At 39.3% G+C, this 21,711-nt stretch overlaps 5 protein-coding genes across 5 annotated transcripts; 2 read left to right on the plus strand and 3 right to left on the minus strand.

Annotated features, from left to right (window-relative positions):
* Positions 1–250: 250 nt before the first annotated feature.
* LOC141820249 (cytochrome P450 CYP94D108-like) lies at positions 251–1,990 on the plus strand. Its single transcript, XM_074707540.1, has one exon. The coding sequence runs from the start codon at positions 256–258 to the stop codon at positions 1,897–1,899; it is 1,644 nt and encodes a 547-aa protein (XP_074563641.1). The 5' UTR covers positions 251–255; the 3' UTR covers positions 1,900–1,990.
* Positions 1,991–2,049: 59 nt separating this feature from the next.
* Positions 2,050–6,281, minus strand: LOC141820164 (putative prolyl 4-hydroxylase 4). The gene is made up of 7 exons (XM_074707438.1): positions 6,102–6,281; positions 5,964–6,021; positions 5,777–5,881; positions 3,764–3,821; positions 2,929–3,104; positions 2,652–2,721; positions 2,050–2,518 (listed from the first exon to the last, which is right to left on the minus strand). The coding sequence occupies exons 1-7, from the start codon at positions 6,218–6,220 to the stop codon at positions 2,223–2,225; spliced, it is 882 nt and encodes a 293-aa protein (XP_074563539.1). The 5' UTR covers positions 6,221–6,281; the 3' UTR covers positions 2,050–2,222.
* A 936-nt stretch (positions 6,282–7,217) lies between these two features.
* On the minus strand, positions 7,218–13,724 carry LOC141820242 (uncharacterized protein At4g15545). The gene is made up of 9 exons (XM_074707528.1): positions 13,200–13,724; positions 13,049–13,117; positions 10,346–10,402; positions 10,119–10,182; positions 9,896–9,997; positions 9,611–9,817; positions 8,213–8,255; positions 7,683–7,761; positions 7,218–7,589 (listed from the first exon to the last, which is right to left on the minus strand). The coding sequence occupies exons 1-9, from the start codon at positions 13,473–13,475 to the stop codon at positions 7,497–7,499; spliced, it is 990 nt and encodes a 329-aa protein (XP_074563629.1). The 5' UTR covers positions 13,476–13,724; the 3' UTR covers positions 7,218–7,496.
* An 884-nt stretch (positions 13,725–14,608) lies between these two features.
* LOC141820155 (uncharacterized) lies at positions 14,609–15,463 on the plus strand. Its single transcript, XM_074707427.1, has one exon. It carries the CDS (start codon positions 14,609–14,611, stop codon positions 15,461–15,463), a length of 855 nt encoding a protein of 284 aa, XP_074563528.1.
* A 268-nt stretch (positions 15,464–15,731) lies between these two features.
* On the minus strand, positions 15,732–18,387 carry LOC141820229 (uncharacterized). The gene is made up of 4 exons (XM_074707516.1): positions 17,481–18,387; positions 16,540–16,747; positions 16,248–16,377; positions 15,732–16,166 (listed from the first exon to the last, which is right to left on the minus strand). Exons 1-4 carry the CDS (start codon positions 18,260–18,262, stop codon positions 15,913–15,915), a joined length of 1,374 nt encoding a protein of 457 aa, XP_074563617.1. The 5' UTR covers positions 18,263–18,387; the 3' UTR covers positions 15,732–15,912.
* Positions 18,388–21,711: the final 3,324 nt, after the last annotated feature.

Raw genomic sequence — 21,711 nt, forward strand, 5'->3', positions numbered from 1 at the left:
ACATATACTCGTGTAAAAGTTATTCGCTATAATATTATTGGATCAAAATATATATTTGAAATAAAATAGAGAATCTATTTAATTTTAATTGAAAATGAAATCTGAACGGACGTCTAGTTAATTTTTATTCATAAATAAATGGAGGTCAATTTATTCACAAATAATATAATAAATTTTGAGAAAATGGACGCCAATTTCTATAAAGGCGACGCGTGGCCCTCTGCCTTATCACCTTCGTCTTTCCCTGGATTGTTCATGCTCTGTGTGAGATTAATTGAGGTAAAGCTCACAATCATGTTTACTGAAACGTTAATGGAGCATCGATTCCTACCGCCTCAATCCCAATCCATTCTCCTCCTCCTCTTCCTCTTCGCGCTCTCCATCCTCTACTTCGTCTTCCGTCGCTCCACTTCCGACGACGTCCCGGCGTACCCTCCTGGCCTCGAGCCGTACCCTCTCCTTGGCCACCTCCCGCAGTTCGTCAAGAACCGTCACCGCCTGGCCGATTGGTTCGCCGAGTGCCTCGCGGCTACACCTTCCAATTCCTTCGTCCTCTGCCGCCCTGGAGGGATCCGCGACCTCGTGACAGCCAACCCCGTCCATGTAGAGCACATCCTCCGCGGCCGCTTCGAGAACTACCCCAAGGGACCCCGCTTTATCTCCTTACTCCATGACTTCCTCGGCGACGGCATCTTCAATTCCGATGGCGAAGCGTGGCGCATCCAGCGCAAGACTGCCAGCTTCGAGTTTAACACCAAGTCGCTCCGCTCCTTCGTCCTCCGCGTCGTCCGCGACGAGCTTCTCGGCCGCCTCTTACCCCGCCTCAACCAAGCCGCCGCACAAGGCGCTGTCCTCGACCTCCAGGACCTCCTGCAGCGCTTCGCGTTCGACAACATCTGCAAGGTCGCCTTCAACCAAGACCCCTCCTGTCTCTCCCCCGACACCGCTGCCGCAGCGCAGGACCCCTTCTCCTCCCACTTTGAGTGCGCCTTCAACGACGCCTCCGATATCAGCTCCGGCCGGTTCCTATACTCCGTGCCGAAATTCTGGATGGTGAAGAAGCTGTTCGGCGTGGGCTCAGAGCGGCGTCTCAAAGAGGCGATTACTACCGTGCACGAGTTCGCCGTGAAAATTATTCGAGCGAAGAAGAAAGAGAAGCAGACTTCCTCTGTTTCGACGCCGTCCTCTCTGTTCAAAGCAGAGGATTTGCTATCGCGCTTCGTGGCCAACGAGGACCACTCCGAGGACTTCCTTCGAGACATCGTCGTCAGCTTTATGCTCGCGGGGAAGGACACCACCTCCTCCGCCCTCACCTGGTTCTTCTGGCTCCTCTCCTCGCACCCCGAGGTGGAGGCCAAGATTCTGGCCGAGATCAAGTCCATCCGCGCGCGGCGCCACTCCTTTGACGACGATGCGCTCGACTTCGAGGATCTCCGCGAGATGAACTACCTGCATGCCTCCCTCACGGAGTCGATGCGGTTGTACCCTCCGGTGCCCTTCAACACGCTTCACTGCCTGGCCGACGACGTGCTCCCGGACGGGACGGCGGTGAAGAAGGGGTGGCTCGTGACCTACACATCGTACTCGATGGGGCGGATGCAAGCCCTATGGGGGTCTGATTTCGAGGAGTTCAAGCCGGAAAGGTGGTTGGAGGCGGAGACGGGGGCGTTCCGGCCGGAGAGCCCTTTCAAGTACCCAGTGTTCCACGGGGGGCCGCGGATGTGCCTGGGGAAGGAGATGGCGTACATTCAGATGAAGTCAATCGCGGCGTGCGTGCTGGAGAGGTTCGTGGTGGCGAGGGAAAAGGAGGCGCCGCCGCCGGAGGTAATGGCGACGCTGACGCTGAAAATGAAGGGCGGCCTGGCGGTGCGCGTGAGGGGGAGGGAGAACTCATCCTGATTGATTGGTGGGGTTTGCCTGTATACGTAAGAATAAATAACAGTATACGTAGATGTTAAAATAGAATAAAAAGAAGCATTAGCATAACCATGTCCGCTGATTTACAACATTAATATATAACGAATAAAATTACTATAAAATTTTCCTTCGTATTTCCAAAATTGACAAATATATTTTTGTGAGAGCTCGATGCTCCAATGAAAAATACAGAGTAGAAACCGAGTTTGGGAACATGCGAAGGAGCAGCAAAACTCTCAGTAAGCATGAAAAGGTTGTTCCAATTCAGGACCAAAACAAAGATGAAAAGAAAAGAAACAGGAATTCTAACAAACATTGCAGCTCCTCCTGCAAAAGCCAGGCAATTCTGATGTTCCCACCATGTACTCCGGATTCTTTGTGCATTCTCCGAGCGCAGCCCACCTCGAGCAGTTGTCGTTCTCGTCGGTGCAGTTTCCTCGGCTAGTGATGATTTTGTCAAAGGAGGCCACATGAATCCATTTTGTAGCTGACCATTTCTCGCCTTCTAATACAGGACATCCTGCATGAAGGCTAAGTGGATCGGTAGTAGCATCTGGATGAAGGCTGAAGAATAGAAGAGCATCCCCTCTCTTTGGCTTAACTAAAAGGCCAATCAGATGCAATAATCACTATTATCCACAATAAACAAGGTGAAAGGAACCAAAATGTTCATTAAATCTCCATTACAGAGAAGAACAAAATATGAACGATCACAATATATCCTAAGCCATCACCTGCAACCCCTCGCCGTGCGCACTCTGATAAGTCATCATCCTTAACATGTGCTCCACGTTGCGACAGCTCCTACGAGGCACAAAATAAAAGTCAGCACCAGCAAAGCACGCGACTTGTGTAAACCAGTCAGACAGACAAGGAATAAATGTTTGAGTAGATTAGATTGACCATTTTGTTGGCTCATATAAGAGGAAATAGTCACCTCTTGCCACAATATATATCATGCTAACCAAAGTAGTAGAACCTAGCAAAGAGAAATGTCGCTGGAAAACTAACCTGAGCTGAAGGAAACACAGTTTCCCCACCTTTGGCCACATCTGAGAGATACATGAGTACAGTAGCTATTCGATGGCCACCACGAACAATATTAACTTTGTCCGAAAAGTAATCAAAGTGGGGTTCATACTTCTGTCCATGTTCATACCGTAAAACTTGTATGTCCTCACCATTTTCTGGAATTCATCAAACACTAATTAGTTAATCTTTCTTTAGAGCATAGAAATAGCTAAAAGCAATTTTGTATACAATGATCCCATTGCCAATCACCCAACAGTAATATCTTCAAGTCATTACTTTCTATACGGTAGAATCTAAACAATTACAGAAAGAAATGACAGATTTTTCCATGACAAGTCTGCTGATCTAAGGAAAACCCTTCATTACTTCTTCCCAGAAAAGACTACTCAATTGAGCTCCCAGTTCTCATTTAGCAGCAGCAAAGAGCAACCTTGTGATTCCACTGACTGTTGGGTTTTACAAAATAAGAAGTATTAAATCTATTAAATACTTATGGTCTTCACACTCAACAGAAATACTTTACTAGGCATGGCTCCTTTTGGGAGTCCTTTAAAATGAGACCACAGGAATACAAATAACAAATTATCAATAAAAATTATTACTGCCTTTAATGTGCATAAGTGAAAAGGGATCAACACTAGAAATGACAGGATAATCTCAAGAAGATTAGTAGCATTAAAAATAAAAAATGACACAAAATACATGAAGTGGAGCTATAATATCAGATGTTTTCCCTAAGACATACACTATTTTTAATTTAATTTATTTTTTGATGAAATACTTAACACTATCTTAAGGCAAGTAGAAGGCAAACCTTTAGGAAGAAATGTCCATGCTGCAATTTTATCCTCTATACCTGAAATGATTGGATCCTGCAAAGGGTTCATGTTAGTCACAACAAGCATCAACTACATTAAAACTTATCATCTCTTTTATCCTTTTTTTCCCATTGTCTCCTTTTCCAACATCCATCCAATTTTCCACTTTGGTTGAAAATCCTACTTCTATAGATGATAACACGTCTAATCTCCTATATTTTCCATTCTTTCCTATCTGAGATTTATCCATCCGTTCCATGAAGCATCACTAGGAAAGTAAAGTAAAAAAATGCAATTAAGCTACTTTTGATTTTCTTCATAGGAACTTATTCCAATCATATAAAAGCAATAAGATACACTGCCTTCATAGAGGAAGGAATTTGCATAGTACCCTTAAAGCATTGTTTAATGTTTTGATTAACTCTTAACTTGAGCAAATAGAAAAAACATCTGTGTACTGTACCTTTCGTTGCTCAAAATAGTTCAGAAGGATGCATACTAGTAAAACAAAAGGATATGAAACATGTCATCAGTGAACCTTTTTCCATTTTTCTCTACAATATACTTCAATGAACTGTGGTTTGAGAATAGAACAGGAGAGTGGAAGTAGTTCAATTTAAAGATGCCATATATAAACTCAATGATCATGAATCATAATAAGAAACATTTATATATCCAAGGGCAACGTTTTTGTTCTTTTTTTTCCATGTACATCTGTATGTTGTATGAATGCAAGGAATGATGAAAATTTTGTATGCTAGTCCATCCCACTATGACATGATAGATGTGTGTTTATTATATTATGAAATTGTCACAAATCTTGTGTCAGTGCAACAGGATATTCTAATACACTTTGTCTGGTGACAAGGGAAAAATTCCAAACTAATGCACTTTGGCTTGTATCCATTATCCCTTAATCTTCCTAATATTAGTCATTTTAGACCATAGATATATTGATTGGGACTTTGGGATAAGTCATCATCAAAAAATGTGAATATTTTGAATTGGTCACTCAAGTTTGACGTTTTTTTTTTGAAAAAACTCAATTTATCCCTTAAAGTTTATATTTTAGTTTCAATTTAATCCAATTTTCCTGAATTGCACAGTTTTTGATGATCAAGTGCAAGTCACATTCTTATTCAATTTAATTTAAATAGACCAAATGGTGTTATACAATTTGATGAGAGCAAACTATGTTTTAGTTTGAACCGGTTTCAGTTGCCCAAATTGTATAAAGTTTTTGATGAAGAGTAAGTTAGTAATCCTTTTAAATTCAGGTCCTAATTGATAATAGGGTTAAACTTCATGGGTAAATTTGAAAATCACAATAAATGCTAACGTGATATTCAAGAGTATGCCAAGACTGAATTCCTACCTTAACACATTTAGCTCACCTAATTGGTTTTTGTGATGTTCTCACCATTTTTTTTATTTGGATTCTAGTGATTTAATTTGCATACTAGACCATTAATATAGAAAATTTCCAAATAACTTATGCTGTTGCCATAAATAACTACCTGATAAACTTACAAGTATTGTTTGATATTTTATATACTTACTACTTTGAAAATGTGTGTAGACAAAATTCAAATGCCTTGAATACTTTAATGTATAGAGAAGGCCTGCAAATAGTTCGCACCAGCTTCCAAGGGTTGCACAATATCAAGCAAGAAAGGCCAGGATTGGAATGGAGCCACATTGGTGGGTTGGCGTGCCCTATAATATGAATTTACTACCACCAATTTAGATTAAGTTTTTTAGCCAGGTATTTACCACCACATTGGTGGGTTGGCATGGTTAAAGTTGGAACTGGCAAGTTGTGCATTTGGGATAATGGAATATGGAGTCAAGATGCGTCTACTACATTCTTTTTGCCCTTAGCATTTGAACCATGTAGTTCAAATATCAAGTTGAGCCGCTCCCCAGCAGGTTAGGTTATAACACAAACATAACAAGCGAGCTAACACAAGAACACAATCCAATTCCTCGAGGGCTAATAGATTTCACACCTTTCCCTTGCTGATAAACATCCCGGAGCTAGTGCGGACTTCGCTCAATGTGCTTTTCCCCGACAAATTATCTGCCACCGCCGACCTCTTGAGCTCCGATCTCGCCTGGCGAACAGGAAACCGATTCAGATGTCAGATCCGAACCAAAAGAAACACTACAAAGACACATGAAAATTGAGCTACTCACGATAGATATCAGGTGATCGCACTCTTCCTCATTCAAGAAGCCTTCGTAGACGAAAGCTCTGCTAAGCACTGATTTACTCTAAAATGGCACAGAAATTCAACTGGGAAATGAGGGAAGAAATGGGGATTGAGCACTGACCTGGGCTTCCACGAGAGCATCTTGGATTTGGAGGGATCGACGACGGGATCGGAGGAGGAATGCTGGAGGAGGAGCAGGAAGAAGAGAAGAGTAAGAAGAGGGCGGAGAGATGAAACCATGTCCTTTCTTCCGTGCTGGATTCTCTGTCGACGAAAGAGGGCGAGAAATGACAAGAGAAACGGAAGGGGGAGGATGCAGATCTGGTCTTCTGGATCATGGACTAGTAGTTGTGGAACAGCCGTCGAATTTCATCCAACGGACCACTATTTTTCTTATTTTTTAAAAAAAGAAAAGGAAACTGTTACTGACCTTTTGTTGCATTCCTCTTTTCTAAAATTAATTTTATATTATATATTTTAATTAAATATTAACATATTTTATATAATGTATTTTAACACTTAATCAACATTTTATTAAAATTTATTATCAAAATAAAGATAATAATACATAAATTATCAATATAGAGTCACAAATACTTATAATAGATATTAAATATACATCTGACATAATATATATTAAAGTATGAAAAAATAATATAAAAAAATAATTTGTAATTAAAATATGATTAAATATTTATAATCATTCATCAGATACAGAAATTTTATATTTCTCAGTAATAATATTTTTTTTTAAAAAATCACTAATTAACTTATTTAGCCGTCATTTTTATTTTTACATTTAATTAAGTTTTAATCGAATCTTAAAATTCATTATATACTAATTAAAATTTATACTAAGGATTCTATATTTTTTGATACTTTAAAATATTTTTAAATATAAGGATGGAGCGAATGGCAAGTTCTGAACGACAGCAATACGAACTCTTTTGCTATTGTGTAGAGGGTAAAACAAACTTGCCCTTCAGTTGTCATTTCACACACTTCTTTAACTTTAGTAATAAAATAAAATCTATCACTCCAATGATATCACACGATCAATCCTACAATGATATATGAGAAAATAAATTAAAAACTTACAATTGATCACTACGAATGAGGACATTATCTCGACTTCACTTAGATTCAATTTTTATCCACTTCAATAATTCTGCACCGCACTAATCAACTCAATCATGTCCCAAAGGCATTATTTCACACACAAAGGATGCCTGAGAAGGAGTTCAAACTTTAATTATTTGAATTATATCACACTACGATTACCTTTACATTAGGCAAAGTTCGAGCCATACTTCAGAATACAAGTAGACGAATTGGGGGCATTATTGATTGTAGCGAGCATCCATTATTGCTTGGATGCGAGAAACAATAATAAGAACAAGGTGATTGCGTGGTACAACTAGACATGATGACCAACTTTGTACATCTTCATCGAAACTAAGGCCTAACTTCCATGTGCATTCGGAAGAAATAGGTAATACTCGGCATTGCTTTGTTTTCAGTGGAGATTACGGGTGATCAGACCCTCGAATATGGTATAGAGATCCTTGTTGTCTGAGCCAAAAATCTCCCCAGCCTTTCGTAGCGTTTCCTGGAAAGCAATCAAAATAAGTTTTCCAGTGAGTTGAGTTGACAGTGGAAAATTTGTAAGACAACTGGGAGAGGCTTGTGGCAATCAAAATACCTCTCTCGACTGCTTGTGAGCATTCAATTCTTTGACATTGGACAGGAAAGCACTGAACTGCTCGTAGGACAAACGACTCCTACATACATGTTCACAAGCCATCTTAATCAAATAAATACAATTAGCTATAGTCAAAACTGCTAATTAAACTATTAAGTCCCTCCTTCCGTTGAACATATCGATTTGATAATAACAATTGGCACGAGTATCATGTAACTTGAAGGATCATTACCCTTGCCCACATACTTATGTTGTAAGGGAAAAACAATATATGTTTTGCTAAAAATGCAAAAAGTTCAGTTGGTGTTTGAAAAATCATTATATGGTTTGATTAATATACAAAAATTGTACAATTTATGAAAAAAAAAGTAGCTTATAAACGCCCCTTAAAAACATATAAAAACAAAAAAGACATCTCATTAGTAGGAAAAAATTGTCAGTGGAATACCATTGTATAGCTATAATATGATATTTATTGTCGGATCCGGAAAGTGGAATTGATATATGAAAAACTAGAGCCTTTTACATACCGCACTTGACGAAAAAACTCTTTTCCATCAACTCGAGTTCGTCCTGAAACAAACCAGGACCTTGAATCAATGAGGAGAAAAAATAATTGCAAGATTTTTCCATCGAACTAAAATTACTACAGTACATTCCTGGTCTGCTACAAATTACAGAAAGTATCATAATTATTTACCAGAGATTGCAGAAAACTATTTGCCTATTCTACTCTGAATTTTTCACATTCCATGTTTGAATTTCAGTGAACTCACACAATAGGAAAAGGAGTCTTCATTGGTCGCTATCCCACATTGAATCTTTCAGTTTAACCATAAGTTTAGATATACCACAAGCTTGAGAATCACTCATTCAACATTAGTGTTATTTGCTAGACCTGGCACCCCACCCATCACTCATTTTCACTTGATCATCATCAATCAAGAGATAAAGAAACCACTCCCAATTAGTGATAGCTCAAAATTTCCCTTTTATCGAATTTATGTTAATTCAGTAAAATATGATAAATTATTTAATGATATAATAGATATAATCTATAAAGTTATAGTGTGGTTATATCAAATGCTAATTTGATATTATAGATAATTATGATGATATCTTATATGCTATCATTCTGATTTTATCAGTTTATTATTTATTATGTAGCTACGGTATTATTAATAATTAATTTCTAATGATACACAAGATATTCTTCTTAAGATTTTAAACATCATTTGCAATGCCATATACGTAGTAATTTTATTTTATCTTTTTTCATTTTTTAAAATTTTCCAATTGACTCTGATTTCATTGATCCGAATGATCCAATACCAACACGGTACTTAGATAGTTTACTATTTGATCCTTATATGGAGACCTATTTTGACAACCATGATTCTAACTGCCAAATATAATGAAAAATATTGAAGTATGGTCAAAGCTAGATTGTCATCATCACTTCAGGATATAAATGACACTTAAAATTTCAGAACTGGTAAGGTAATTTTATCATTAGGTGAATGAGAAGCTCTTGTAAAGGACATATTTTTTTAATAATGAACACTAATAAAATATATAGATATTGGCCCTAGTTTAATGCGGTTCCTAAATATGTATTCATGCATCTAGTTCAATAAGTCAAGAACATCAACATCTCATAATATTACTTTAAAAACTGACGTCTCAATACGTTCCATCTCCATTAAAAATTTCTCCATCAATGAAACCATGCTATATTATCACTACATGCATTAAAAGTGGGCACGCTGATATTCTTCTATATTCAAATTTTATAGGCTATCAATACTATGTTGCAGATCAATAACTTCTCCCGGAAGCAAAGAAACTTGGCAACCTACTGTGGCAAGTACATATGCAAAAGGCTACAGAAGTACAATGACAAATCTTCAAGAAATTCAAAAACCTACCTGTTTGAGACACAGGGTCAAAAGGAGAGCTCACTGAGCTTTGGTGACTAGCTGGCAAGGAAGAAAATACTGATGACCTATCATCAAACATGTTCCTTGTGGTAGCAACTGAGATGGAGTGCCGCCTTGGGGGTGAACCTGGAGGAGTAAGTCTTGGTGTGCCACCAAGTGATGATAAAAAACTAGCTGGTCTGCTCTCTTTAAATCCTGAAATGAGGAGAACAATGAAAGTATGATAGCAATTCTGATGTGTTTCGAAGTGCTGCATGCAAAGTATCTGCAGACCATCTACTTCAGCAGAACCACCATGTTCTATAGCAGAACTTCCAGATGCAGATAATTGGCTTTGCAGGGAAGACTTAGTTGGGGTTGAAACAGTATCCTCATCTGAAATGTGAATCCCAGATCTTAGTCTACAAGTAGACCATTGAATTGATTTTTGAAAATGCTAACAAAATAATGAAATATAAGCAAATTTTTTTGTGACAATTACGACATCTGATAATACCATCAATACTAGAGAAACTAGCTGTTTCTGAAATCTTTGGCGCTACTCTGGCAACAACTCCTTGCTACACAGAAGGAAAATAATCAAAGCAACTGCTTAGTGGCTCCAAGTGGTATGCACTTATGACAAGGAACATTTAAAAAGGACCTGATATAATATTTCATTTACCAATAAAGTATTCATGAAAGAAGTGACCAAATCAAGATTTGGAGAATACAAAAATTTACCGGACTGTCATCTTCTTCTTGAAGTGATTGCATGAGCGTTTTCTTGAAAATTTCCAACTACACAAACCAAAATTCAAGAGACTACTGAGAATAAATATACAACACCAAAGAAAAAGTAGTAATAAGTGCTGGTCAATGATATACATATAGTTATGTGATTTTAGCATGAACTACTCACAAATTATTCATGTGATAGGATAAAAACTTACATGGTGATGATTATATATTCACAGTAGAAAAATATGCTCTGTGATATAGAGCATGATTATGCTAATTCATAAGGAAATTTTCCAAACCCTTTATTACGGGAATGAAACATATTACCACAAGCAAAGCAGAAGTCAAGTCTAATCCAGTGGTAGATTATGTTATATTTCTTACGATGTCATCCAAGCATTTGAGCCGATGTGTATATAGCTTATTGATCATATGTGAAAACTTGACAATGCTCCATAATTATTAGTGTATTTTCATATTAGTCATATGTTTAATAAATCAAATTGCAGAATATCTATGCTAAAGCATTCTGAATGTCAATAAAACTTTAGTTTAGGAGCACAAATAAGCCGTATTTGTCCCAACTATTTGGGTTCGGCTATATAAATCTTATCCCTTCATTTAGTTCTACGCAATACTATCTCATTAGTAACAGCAAACATAACAAAATAATACCAGAAAACTGAAGGATTTCTAGCAAAAGTTCATATTCAGAAGTCATTTTTTTTCCTTTTTTCTTTTTTGCATGATTATTATGAAATTTAGAGGATTAAAGAAGGGAACAAATTTTTTAGATGGGTTCAGGTTAACCTTATCATGCTATGATGCCATTAGAAATTATATATTTATAAATTTAATATTCATGATAGCCTTAGATGCCCTAGGAGATAAGAAGGTAATACGAATGCCTCAATAATACTTCAAGGATTTTAGTTTGTTGCTAAATTGGTGTGAAATAAATAATCCTTGGATATAATGTCATTAATACCAATGAGTTGATGTGAAAAGGAAAGATTGACTACATTGTTAAAAGCCCAAGAGAGAGTTGACTCTGATCCAAAATGTCAAGGGACTTAGGTGGGAGGCCTCTTGGCATCTAAGCATCCTTAATAAGTCTCACTTAGTAATAATGTGGGGATAAAAGGTCATTCATCCTCCCCTTCTCAATTCCTTCTTCGATATATATTTCAACATGCCCTTTTAGAATCAACATCAGAAAAGGTGAGGACATTAACTTTGATATCATGTTAAAACTATATGAGATAGTTCATTCCAACCAAAAATGTCAATACTTAGTAGGGAACCTCTTGGTATTTAGGCATGCTTATTAAATCACACTTAGCAAGTGAAATTAAGAGGTGGAGTTCCATCCTCTCTTCTTTGCTTCCTTACTCCCTTTAATATATTTTAACAATCAAATTCCTAAAATCATTTAATTGATAGTATGATTAATATGTGGCTGGCTTCATAGATGGCATACTCATTCTGTCACAGGAAAAAAACAAATGTAATATGTGATTGAACATAACTCAATAGTAGATGGGGAAAAGTAACACACCTATGCTTATGCAAATCAATATGACTTGCACATTAATAAATATGAATGCATATCATGTAGAAAGTGGAAAGAGAGGAAAGATCACAACTACAAAAGAAAGAGTGAAGGTAATGAAAGTTTTGAGCAGAGAATGATGAACCTGCCGAGCAGTACCAGTGTGTTCCCCATTGATTAATTACCATTAAACTAATTGAGATTATTTTCTATGTACTCTCACCAAATAAAGAGAGAGCAAAGTATAAGTACACAAGAAACCTTTGCCCTACAAATGCTACAGTAGGATTCCTAGTGAAATCTCATAGTCTTTGGGAATAAACCATGCATCATTGTTCCTCAACTGGTTATTGCTCCAGTTATACAAGCATTTGACTAGGTCCAAGCATCTCCAGTGTATCAAAATCCTAGACTTTGTAAATCAATATCATATGCTACAATAAAAGTCACCTACATGACACAGGAAGGAAAAAATATGCATAAGCATACATGATCACTGACAGAGCAGAACAAAAGAACAAATAATAACTGAGAAGAATTAGAAACAAACAGACAAAACAAGAATTGAAATACATGAAGCAGTGAAAAGAATAAGTTCCTGAATCAAAGGTGGTCGAGAATAAAACCATTCCTGAACAACTAACAACAAAAATCTAGATCAAACACTTTGGACTGAATTTAAGAGTTTTGCTATGACCCAAAAATTTAGGTCAGGACTGAAGACTTCTCAGTAGTGAAAATTGCAGGCATCAACAGCGTCAACTTAGTAATGAAGTAGATGTATCAAACATCTTGATTTTTTTTGGCGATAACTAATAAATTTATCTTGCGATTGTCTACATAAGATAAATAGCCAAGACTAAATTTAAGACCAAACAACTGAAATATATGAGATTTCAATTGATTCAAAAGATAATTTATTCTCATCAATGTCCTCTTCCCGAAAAACATTAACTACTCTCCTAGTGAGATGTTTAGGATTGGATAGTGATGGTATTTTCTCCAACATCCCCTATCTAATTCTTCTTTTTCTAACCGAAATCATTTTCATGCGAAGCAAAATTCTCATTCAGTGATCAATAGCAAGACAATATCAATGTCAACCTTTCATAGTCAAGGAAAACACGATATTAAATGGATAATTAATCCCCTACCCTGGCCACATCTCGGTTGAGCTTCTTTACAGTGTTGGAGAGAGAAGCGTTCTCATTCAAGAGCGTCTCCTGCGAAGACCGAAGCCCATGAAAACCGTCCAAAAAACTACAAAAGAAGGACCATTGCCAAGAGGGGAGGGAAAGGTCGAACCTTTTCGTCCTGGGCGTGGGCGAGCCGTTCGGAGAGCTCGGAGAGGGAAGCCTCGAGCATCTCGAGCTTGGCGCGGAGCTCCGCGACGAGGTCATCGCGCTCGGAGAGGCGGAGGCGGAGGACGGAGACCTCGGACTCGAGTCCCGAGATGCGGGAGGCGAGGGCAATGGAGGTGATCTTGCGGGCCACGTCTAGCAGCTCGAAGGGATCGGCAGGCAGCGCCGACAGCACTTCCTCGGGCAGATCGAAGTCGGGCGGCGCGGCCGCCCCTGCCATCTGACTTCCTCAGCCCTTATCCCCTTGATTCTCCTCCTCGATTCTCGTTAGTATCAGCTTGAACCGATTGAAACAGCCCAACAATTGGCACAAATTCCAGAACAAAAAGGAGAAAAAGAAGGATTTTTAACACTCAATAATTAAGATAAAAAGCTGTGGAGACGATTTGCGCGGATGGATATCTTGTATTCTTGTGGGATTGAGTGCATGGTAGGAAAGGTATGGATTGGAAACGGATTGGGTGGAAGGGATTGTATGGCTCCAGACCAATTTGGCATCCAGAAGTTGACATTTCATAGTTGGAAATTATAATTTTCCATTCAGAAAAAAAAAGAATTAAGGGAAATTAAATATTTATTATTGTAATATAAATATAAGAGATTTTACCATTTCGAAAAAATAGACATATGAATTGCTTGACAAATATTATTGTGAATGCACTTTTTTGTGGAACCCAACATATACAAGGATTGAGCTCTCGACATGAGATATATGTTTCTTGAGTGACCAAATAATGATTGAGCTAATTATTAAAACTAATTATCAAAGAATTGAGAATTAATTATTTATAATTAATTAGAACTATTTAATTGTGTTTGGAACAATCCCCGACTAGCCTAGATTCAACCAGATCGTTTCCAAACCCCAATTAATATTCTTAAATTTATTTAATGACAAGAGCTCAATAAGAATTTTACTAAACGGGAAACCGAAACACGAAGTAGACAGTGATCGCCAACCCATGCTTGCATCCTGTCCACCCACAACTGACTTGTTTACGAAATACCCACCATTTCACCCACCTTCCTGGGATTGCATACTAAGCCTCACCCATACAGAGGCTCGTAACGAGAACCAGTGAGAATATGGGTGGACGGCTTTATATAGGAGGGAGAAATTTTTGGATAAATAATTATAGAAAAGGAGAAAATAAATGAATTTGCTAATTAAAAATTTTCTTTTAATTATCTTGATCCGTCTACCTTATAAACACAAACACGTCCATCCTTTTCCCATCCCTTCTTCTGCCCTACCGATCGCGCTCTGTCTCCGTTTCCGTTTTCGGTAAGGGGGAAAAAAGGAGAGTGAAGTAATGGCGCTATAAGGAAATAAAAAAAGGGAATTAGAAAGCGATGCTGAACTTGTGTAGGAAGGCGCTTACTTTTCTGAGGCTCTCTGGTATCGATGTCGAAGATGGGCGGCGCAAAGATCCTCGCCGCCGATGCTGGAACATTCCCCACGACTATCGTGACGGGCTGCGAATCCTCGTCGGCGATCTGTCGCAGCCGCCGAATGTGGGGATGTCCTCTGCCGTCGGGAAGCCTCCGCGGGAGAGGGTGGACGCAGGCTCCCGCGGCCTCCATGACATCGTCTACGCCGAGGGGCTGCGCATGTGCACGGAGGATCTTGGATCAGAGAGCGGCGATGGGAGGATGGAAGCGGAGGAGACCGAGGCGCCGGGACCGAGGAGCGGGACTCTACCGTGGCGAGGGTTGAAGGAAGCTAGGAAGGAGCCACGGCCGCGGCCCCCGATCCCGCCGCCGCTTCCCTGGTTGGCTAACGGGCGGACTCGATTTTTAAGAGCGGTGAGAGAAGGTGGGCGGATCCGGATGACAGAGGTCTTGATCGAGCCGCCGATGGAGGTCCTCCGCGCCACCCGCGAGGGTGGACGCCTCCGTTTGGATCTCGTCATCCTATCTAAAAGAGAAAAAAAGAACTCCGCCGGCGGCGAACCGGTCGATGAAGTGCGAACCGGAACAACAAAAATCGCGGAGGAGGAAGAAGAAGATCAAGAAGATGGCGATTACGACGCAGAAGAAGATGCTACGACGGAAAAGACTACAGAAGAAGTGGAGGCGGAGGTAAGATCGCCGACGGCGATGGTGGTGATACGGACGAGGAACGGCGAGGAGCGGAGGTGTCAGGATATCGTGAGCGGTAACGGCGTCCCGACGTGGTGGAGTCACCGCACCTTGATGACAGCGTGAACCGCGCAGGTGCGTCACAACGGCGTCGCACGTGCGTGCGGCGTCACTTTCTTGTTCTTAGTTTGTTTATCGCCTTTCACTGTTTCTGCAATAACGGTTCGGTTTTCCAAAAGCGTAGGTCTGGAGGAGGAGGTTAATAATGACCGTCGCAGTTGCTGACATGCGGGTTAAGGGTTCCTAGAAGGTGAAAAGTTAGTGATTTTTTGCAGAAAAATTCTGTTTTTATATTTCCAGATATCTTCAAATTGACAATCCCAATCTTCCTATTAGTGAATTCTTTCTTCACAAAAACAAAAACATCAATTTTGGCTGCATTTCTTGGAAGCATAGCAATAGTTCTCTATGAGTTATGCCTGCCTTACAATTTTCACACTTCTGCATCTCAGTTCATCACTCAACAGGATTAATGGAAACCTGTGTCAAAATCTATAGACAAAAGAAAAACAGCATCACATATTAGTGTTCCAGATCCCTTTATTAGACGAAGAGGAGTCAATCTTTACAACTTTCTGTTGCCTCTGTTGGTGTCCATCATTGTTTGGATCAGTATTGGATATTACAATGTCAACCTTCACAATGTGGTGGTCTGAAGTCCCTTTTGACGAAAGGACACCATAAGAGCCAGGGACAAATTTGTAGGGTGAGTTTGGTGATGCAAGGATGTAATCAACTCTTGTCCCATATTTACAAGTCCCTTGCACATCTTCAATTATAATTAGAGAATACAGTAGTTAGCTTATAAAATGACAAGAATTTGGTCTAAGATCAGTATGTTTTTCTTTACCTTGGCCCTTGACCACTACGACAACAGCTTCGCATTCCCCTACAAAGTTCTTGGCATCCAAGTAATGTTTTCCTGTCATATACTTCATCACCTCAACTTTTGGTGTTGGCTTCCCAATCTCTTCATAATACTACAGACACCAATTCAAACAACTTCAGATGGACTTTTGTAAGTTGATACACTCTTATTTACCTGTGCTACATCTGGTTCATAATTCTTTTTTTTTTTTTTGCTGATTCAATCGATCGAATCTGATTCTAAGGCACTGTTATTCACAAACTAACATCTTTACCTTTACAATATCAGCCCATCTTTCTGAAGAGTAGTCTGTTTCATCAAGAGAATTGAGGCAGCCAGCCAAAATGTGAGGCCCTTCAGTCGATCTTAGTATCGTATTTATTTGTTTCATCCTCCAATTCTCATCGAGGTGATCGAGATGGGTGCATAGGAAGTTTATATCTCCTGCTTTCGGTACCTCGATTGTGGCTTTCAGCACATTCCTATCACAAGACAAGTTAGCCTTACAAAATGTGTTGTTTTCTTGGGCCATTTAGAATCTCTATTTCCTTTCTACTGGAAAACTATAGCGAAATTTTCACTAATTCAGAGTTTGAATATTATCAAAATACCACCGGATTTATTATTTTTCCTTGACGATCTTTACAATTTCAACATTGTTAAATGACTCACTAGATCTTATAAGGGTTAACTGACAAAGATTTGTTAACTGAAGAGGCAATTCTGATAATGTTTAAATTCCTTAAATTTTAGAGTATCGTCGGATAGTATTGAAAGTTGAGTAGATTCTCTAAAAATGATAAGAGATAGCAAAGTCAACATGTTGTCTCATTTAAAAATACTCTTGAGAAATTCTAATACAACCAGAAGACCAAAAGTCAAATTTTGGTTCAGACAGGGTGAGCTACTGGACGTTAGTGACGTCAAGAATGTACTTACTGAATGACGTCAAGACTGTTTCCTTTTCTTTCAGAAAATTATTTCTGAAAATTTTAAAATAATTAACAATTTTTTACATTTCATCTTTACCGAATTTTAGTATTATCATAAAGATTGGCTCACGATTTGATCAGATTATGAAGGAGATGTTATGGATTGCATCGCAATTTGATCTAAAGTGGACTTGTACCAACCAAGAGAGCATCAATGGATGAAATTGCTAGGAAGGAAAGGGAAAAAAAAACTCTTTTTGTAGAAGAAGATGACAGAGAGTACCTGAAATCCCTATCATCCAACATTTTCTGCACCTTCCACCGCTTGATCGGCCACTTGGAGAGTATGGCGTCGCCGTATTCCGGTGCCCAGCTCTCGGCGAACACATACTTCATCCCCAGTCCCTCGGCCAGCTCCGACAGCGGCCGCATCCCCTTCTCCTCCTCCACCTTGACGTTCTGGAGCCCAATTATGTCGGCCCCCACCTCCCTCAGCACGTCCAGTATACTCCTGTTGCTCCCGCCGCCACGGAAGGAAGTCGAACCGCCGGCGGGGCCATCGGAAGCAGGGGCCTTCCCTTTCCACGAGTGGCTCGCGCCCTCGCCCACACCGGGATTCAGCTGCCGGGAGCTCAGCTTCTTGCTCCTCTCCACTGAGATCTCGTTGTCGGGGAGATTGATGGACACCCTCAGCTTGGCCTTCGCCATGCTCGGCTGCTTCAGTATGCCTCGCGGCCGGTCGTTGGCGGACTTGCAGCGGAGGTCGAGCTCCTCCTGCAACGACGCCGGCACGACCGGGGCCATCGAGAACATGGCGGCGTTGAACGTGGCCAGCCGAATCGGCCCTAGCGTCGGCTCCGAGATGTCATGGCGGGACTGATGGGGTCGGCGGCGGCGGAGTGGCCACCGGAGGTTGGAGCAGAGACGGCGGAGTTTTAAAGTTGCTATTTTTAGCATGGAGACGAGGTGGTCCGGGCAGGGGAAAGATGGTGGTTCCCTTCCTCTTCCTCTTCCTCTTCCTCTTCCGATCGATGACATGGGTGTTGAAGTATAGGATGAAGACATCGAGGAACAGAGTTGGATTCGCTCAGTTTGTTTTACAGTGTGCTTGTAGTTTTTTTGGGGGAAATGGGAAGCTTCACTCTAGTAAGAGAGACAATTTAAGATATTAGGAGGTCACCCAACTACTCCAAAGAGAGAGGCGGGTCCCACTGTGGGCCCATCGGCACTGGCAGCTGAGAGATGGTGTTGAGGCCGCTTTTCATTTTTTTTTTTTCAAAGGCAGAAAACAACTGGCTGCCTCAACCACTCCAATGACCTCCAACCTCGCAATGCATGCAGCCATGGAAATTGCAGTCAGGATTCTTCCTAACCTTCTCCTCCTCTTTGTATTTCTTTATTGCGTTTACTTCACACTGTCTTGCAGTTGAACACCTCATTGAAAGAGAGAGGGAGATGAATAAAAATGTCAAGGCATGCCTCAGCAGAGTGGGATCAAAAACTGAGGTTTTATCAGGGTTAGTTTGTTAACTGGATTTTAATATTGGGATACCTTGACAAATATGACAATCATGACACTCCAAAGCAATCATATCTGACAATAACAGAGAATCAACATTTCCTTTTCCTTTTCAAAATGCCCACAAACAACTACCGGAAAAGAACAACCCAAAGAGAGAGAGAGAGAGAAGGGAAGGAAACAAAAGATGTAAAAGAAGGGGAAAGGGGGAAAGCCTGCAGAAAAGTAGGAAAGGAGACAAGCTACGAAGTCGGCAACAACATAGCTCAATATCAGCAAATTATCTAACAAGTTACGTTCAGAATCCATGATTTTTAGTTTTGATGGCTATAAGATTCCTGCTTACCCAATATCACTCACTCGCTAAAGTTAGTTTTCTTATGCAGGTTTGAGATGTGGAGCATCATAAAACTCTCAGCAACATTCTGGCGATTTCTCATGTAAGTATGTAATTAACCCATGAGGACCTGGTTTCAGATAATTGCACAAAACATTGTTGAAGGTCAGGAACTGAAAGGATGTTCTTTAGTTAATGGTTATGGAATTGATGCTTGGGTGGCCCTACTGAAATGAAAGATTTTTGACGAAGCTAAACGCGTTTCTTTTCGAGTTCCTCCCCTTTAATTTGTCACCTTTTGCCATCAAGTTTGGAAAGTGAAAGTATCAAAAAAGCAGGGACATCATGGTGGACCATTGTTTCATTGATGGAATAATTACAGTCATTTCCATTCCACATATATACAACAAGTTCTTATGTACCTCTCGAGCTATTACTCTGAAAATCAACTTAAAATCTTTCAACCATGAAAAAAAAAAAATCTAATCTCAGTTAAATCAAAACGCTCTGCATTGGCAGTCAAATAATAATATCATAAGAATTTGGTTTGAGTTTGAGTACTTAATTCATGAATGACATCAGTGGTGAGAACATTGAATGGTAAATCTAGCTCAACTTGTTTTAGTCAGTAGTAAGTTGGAGAAACATCTATTTAGATATATAAAATCAACATGGTAAGCAATTAGATATATTTAGGCTCTTTTAGTCAATTACTTGTCAGATTTTCGTTGACTGATTCCTACGAAAATGCGAAAGGTATTAATGAACTTGTGAGAACTGAATTGTGGAATGACATCAATGCCATAGAAAAACTTTTGTTTGCTTTGTATATACATTTATAAATGGATTATTACCTATCGCCTTATGAAACTTAAATACGATTCATTTCATTTATGATTGACATATGAATTAAATATAGTATATATATATATATATATATATATATATAGAATTAAATATATTGTAAATAGGCTGTGCCTCTTGGTATTTTTATTTTTATACACTTGAAATCCATTATCCATTATTATTTTTTGAATTTTTTATAATTTTTTTAAAAAAATAAGAAATTTGCTGGAATGATTATAGGAACTCTAATGCATTATTTTTAAAAATGTATTAAAATTTAGCCTTCATTACAAAATCGATGAATGATGTCAAATATCAATAAAATTTCTTGGGGTCTATTGAGGTGGATGTCACAATTTGATTGCCAACATCACCAACTCAAAATAGGCGTACAAGTTAGGAGGGAAGAAGACCCATTAAACCTCTAAAACAATTAGCTCTTTTCGCTTATTGAACTTAAGAGCTCTTTAATGAGATAACAAGGGTTTTATGTTGCCCAACATAGATAAGGAAGGAAGATATGAGATAGTTTTTTTCCCACATCCAGTTCGAAGGAGAGAACTCAGAGATAAGGATCTTTCGAGGGTATTGGGTTAGAGTCCAAGTATAAATTAGTAAAAGCCCTTAGGATTTTTTTTATCCACATATAAGCTTTGTTATTATGGCAAAATAACATATGATTTTAACAATGGTTGAACATGTTAGTACCGATGGAATCAAAATATCTCCACAATGGTATGATATTGTCCACTTTTGATTTAAGCCCTTATGGCTTTGTTCTTGGGCTCTCCCCAAAAGGCCTCATACCAATGGAAATATTTTTCATCTTTTTAACCCTATGATCTTTTCCATGTACTTTAGATGTGGGACTATGTTTGCTTTTTAACCCTATGATCTTTCCATGTACTTTAGATGTGGAACTATGTTTGCACCCTTGCAACCCAACAATCCCCCCTCAAACAAAGGACCACACCCTTGCAACCCAACAATCCCCCCTCAAACAAAGGACCACAGGCCCAGACCCCCCCTCAACGTTATTTTTGATGTCTGAATTTTCTTTTTGCCCCTCGGTCCATCCGACCTACTAGGACTTCTCACCTGTTGTCCCTCTGTCCAGGCCCCCCTCAACGTTATTTTTGATGTCTGAATCCTATTTTTGCCCCTCGGTCCACCCGATCTACTAGGACTTCTCACCTGTTGTCCCTCGGTCCACCCGACCTACTAGGACTTCTCACCTGTTGTCCCTCGGTCCACCCGACCTACTAGGACTTCTTACCTGGTGATCATGGCTCATCCAGCGGTTAATCCGGTGAAGAGCGGTCTTGCTCTGATACCACTTGTTAGTACCGATGGAATCAAAATATCTTCACAATGATATGATATTGTCCACTTTGGGCCTAAGCCCTCATGGCTTTGTTTTTGGGCTATCCCCAAAAAGCCTCATACCAATGAAGATACTTTCCATCCTTTTAATCTCATGATTTTTTTCATGTATTTTAGATGTGGAACTATGTTTGCACCCTTACAACCTAACAGAACAACTTATAGTGGAAAATAGATTTTGATACATTTTTAAAAATATAGGCCGGAAGTTTTCAAAGGTTTGAATAGATTTGAGAAAATGAGCAATTGTTAGGTTAAATTTATGTAATAACATATTGGGTTAATTGATAGTTGATGATTCAAAATTCAAAGTAAAATAAACTAAAGTAAAACAGACAGACTCTGGATTGATACAAAATCTATTTTAGCATTAAGTCGGACAAGGTTGATTTTCTATTTAAATGGCTATAAGCGTGCTGTAATAAAAGG

Source organism: Curcuma longa, unplaced genomic scaffold, assembly GCF_044706935.1.
Source record: "Curcuma longa cultivar G26 ecotype Majalengka, Jawa Barat unplaced genomic scaffold, ITB_CL_G26_1.1 utg2798_np1212_758248_RagTag, whole genome shotgun sequence".
NCBI lineage: Eukaryota > Viridiplantae > Streptophyta > Magnoliopsida > Zingiberales > Zingiberaceae > Curcuma > Curcuma longa.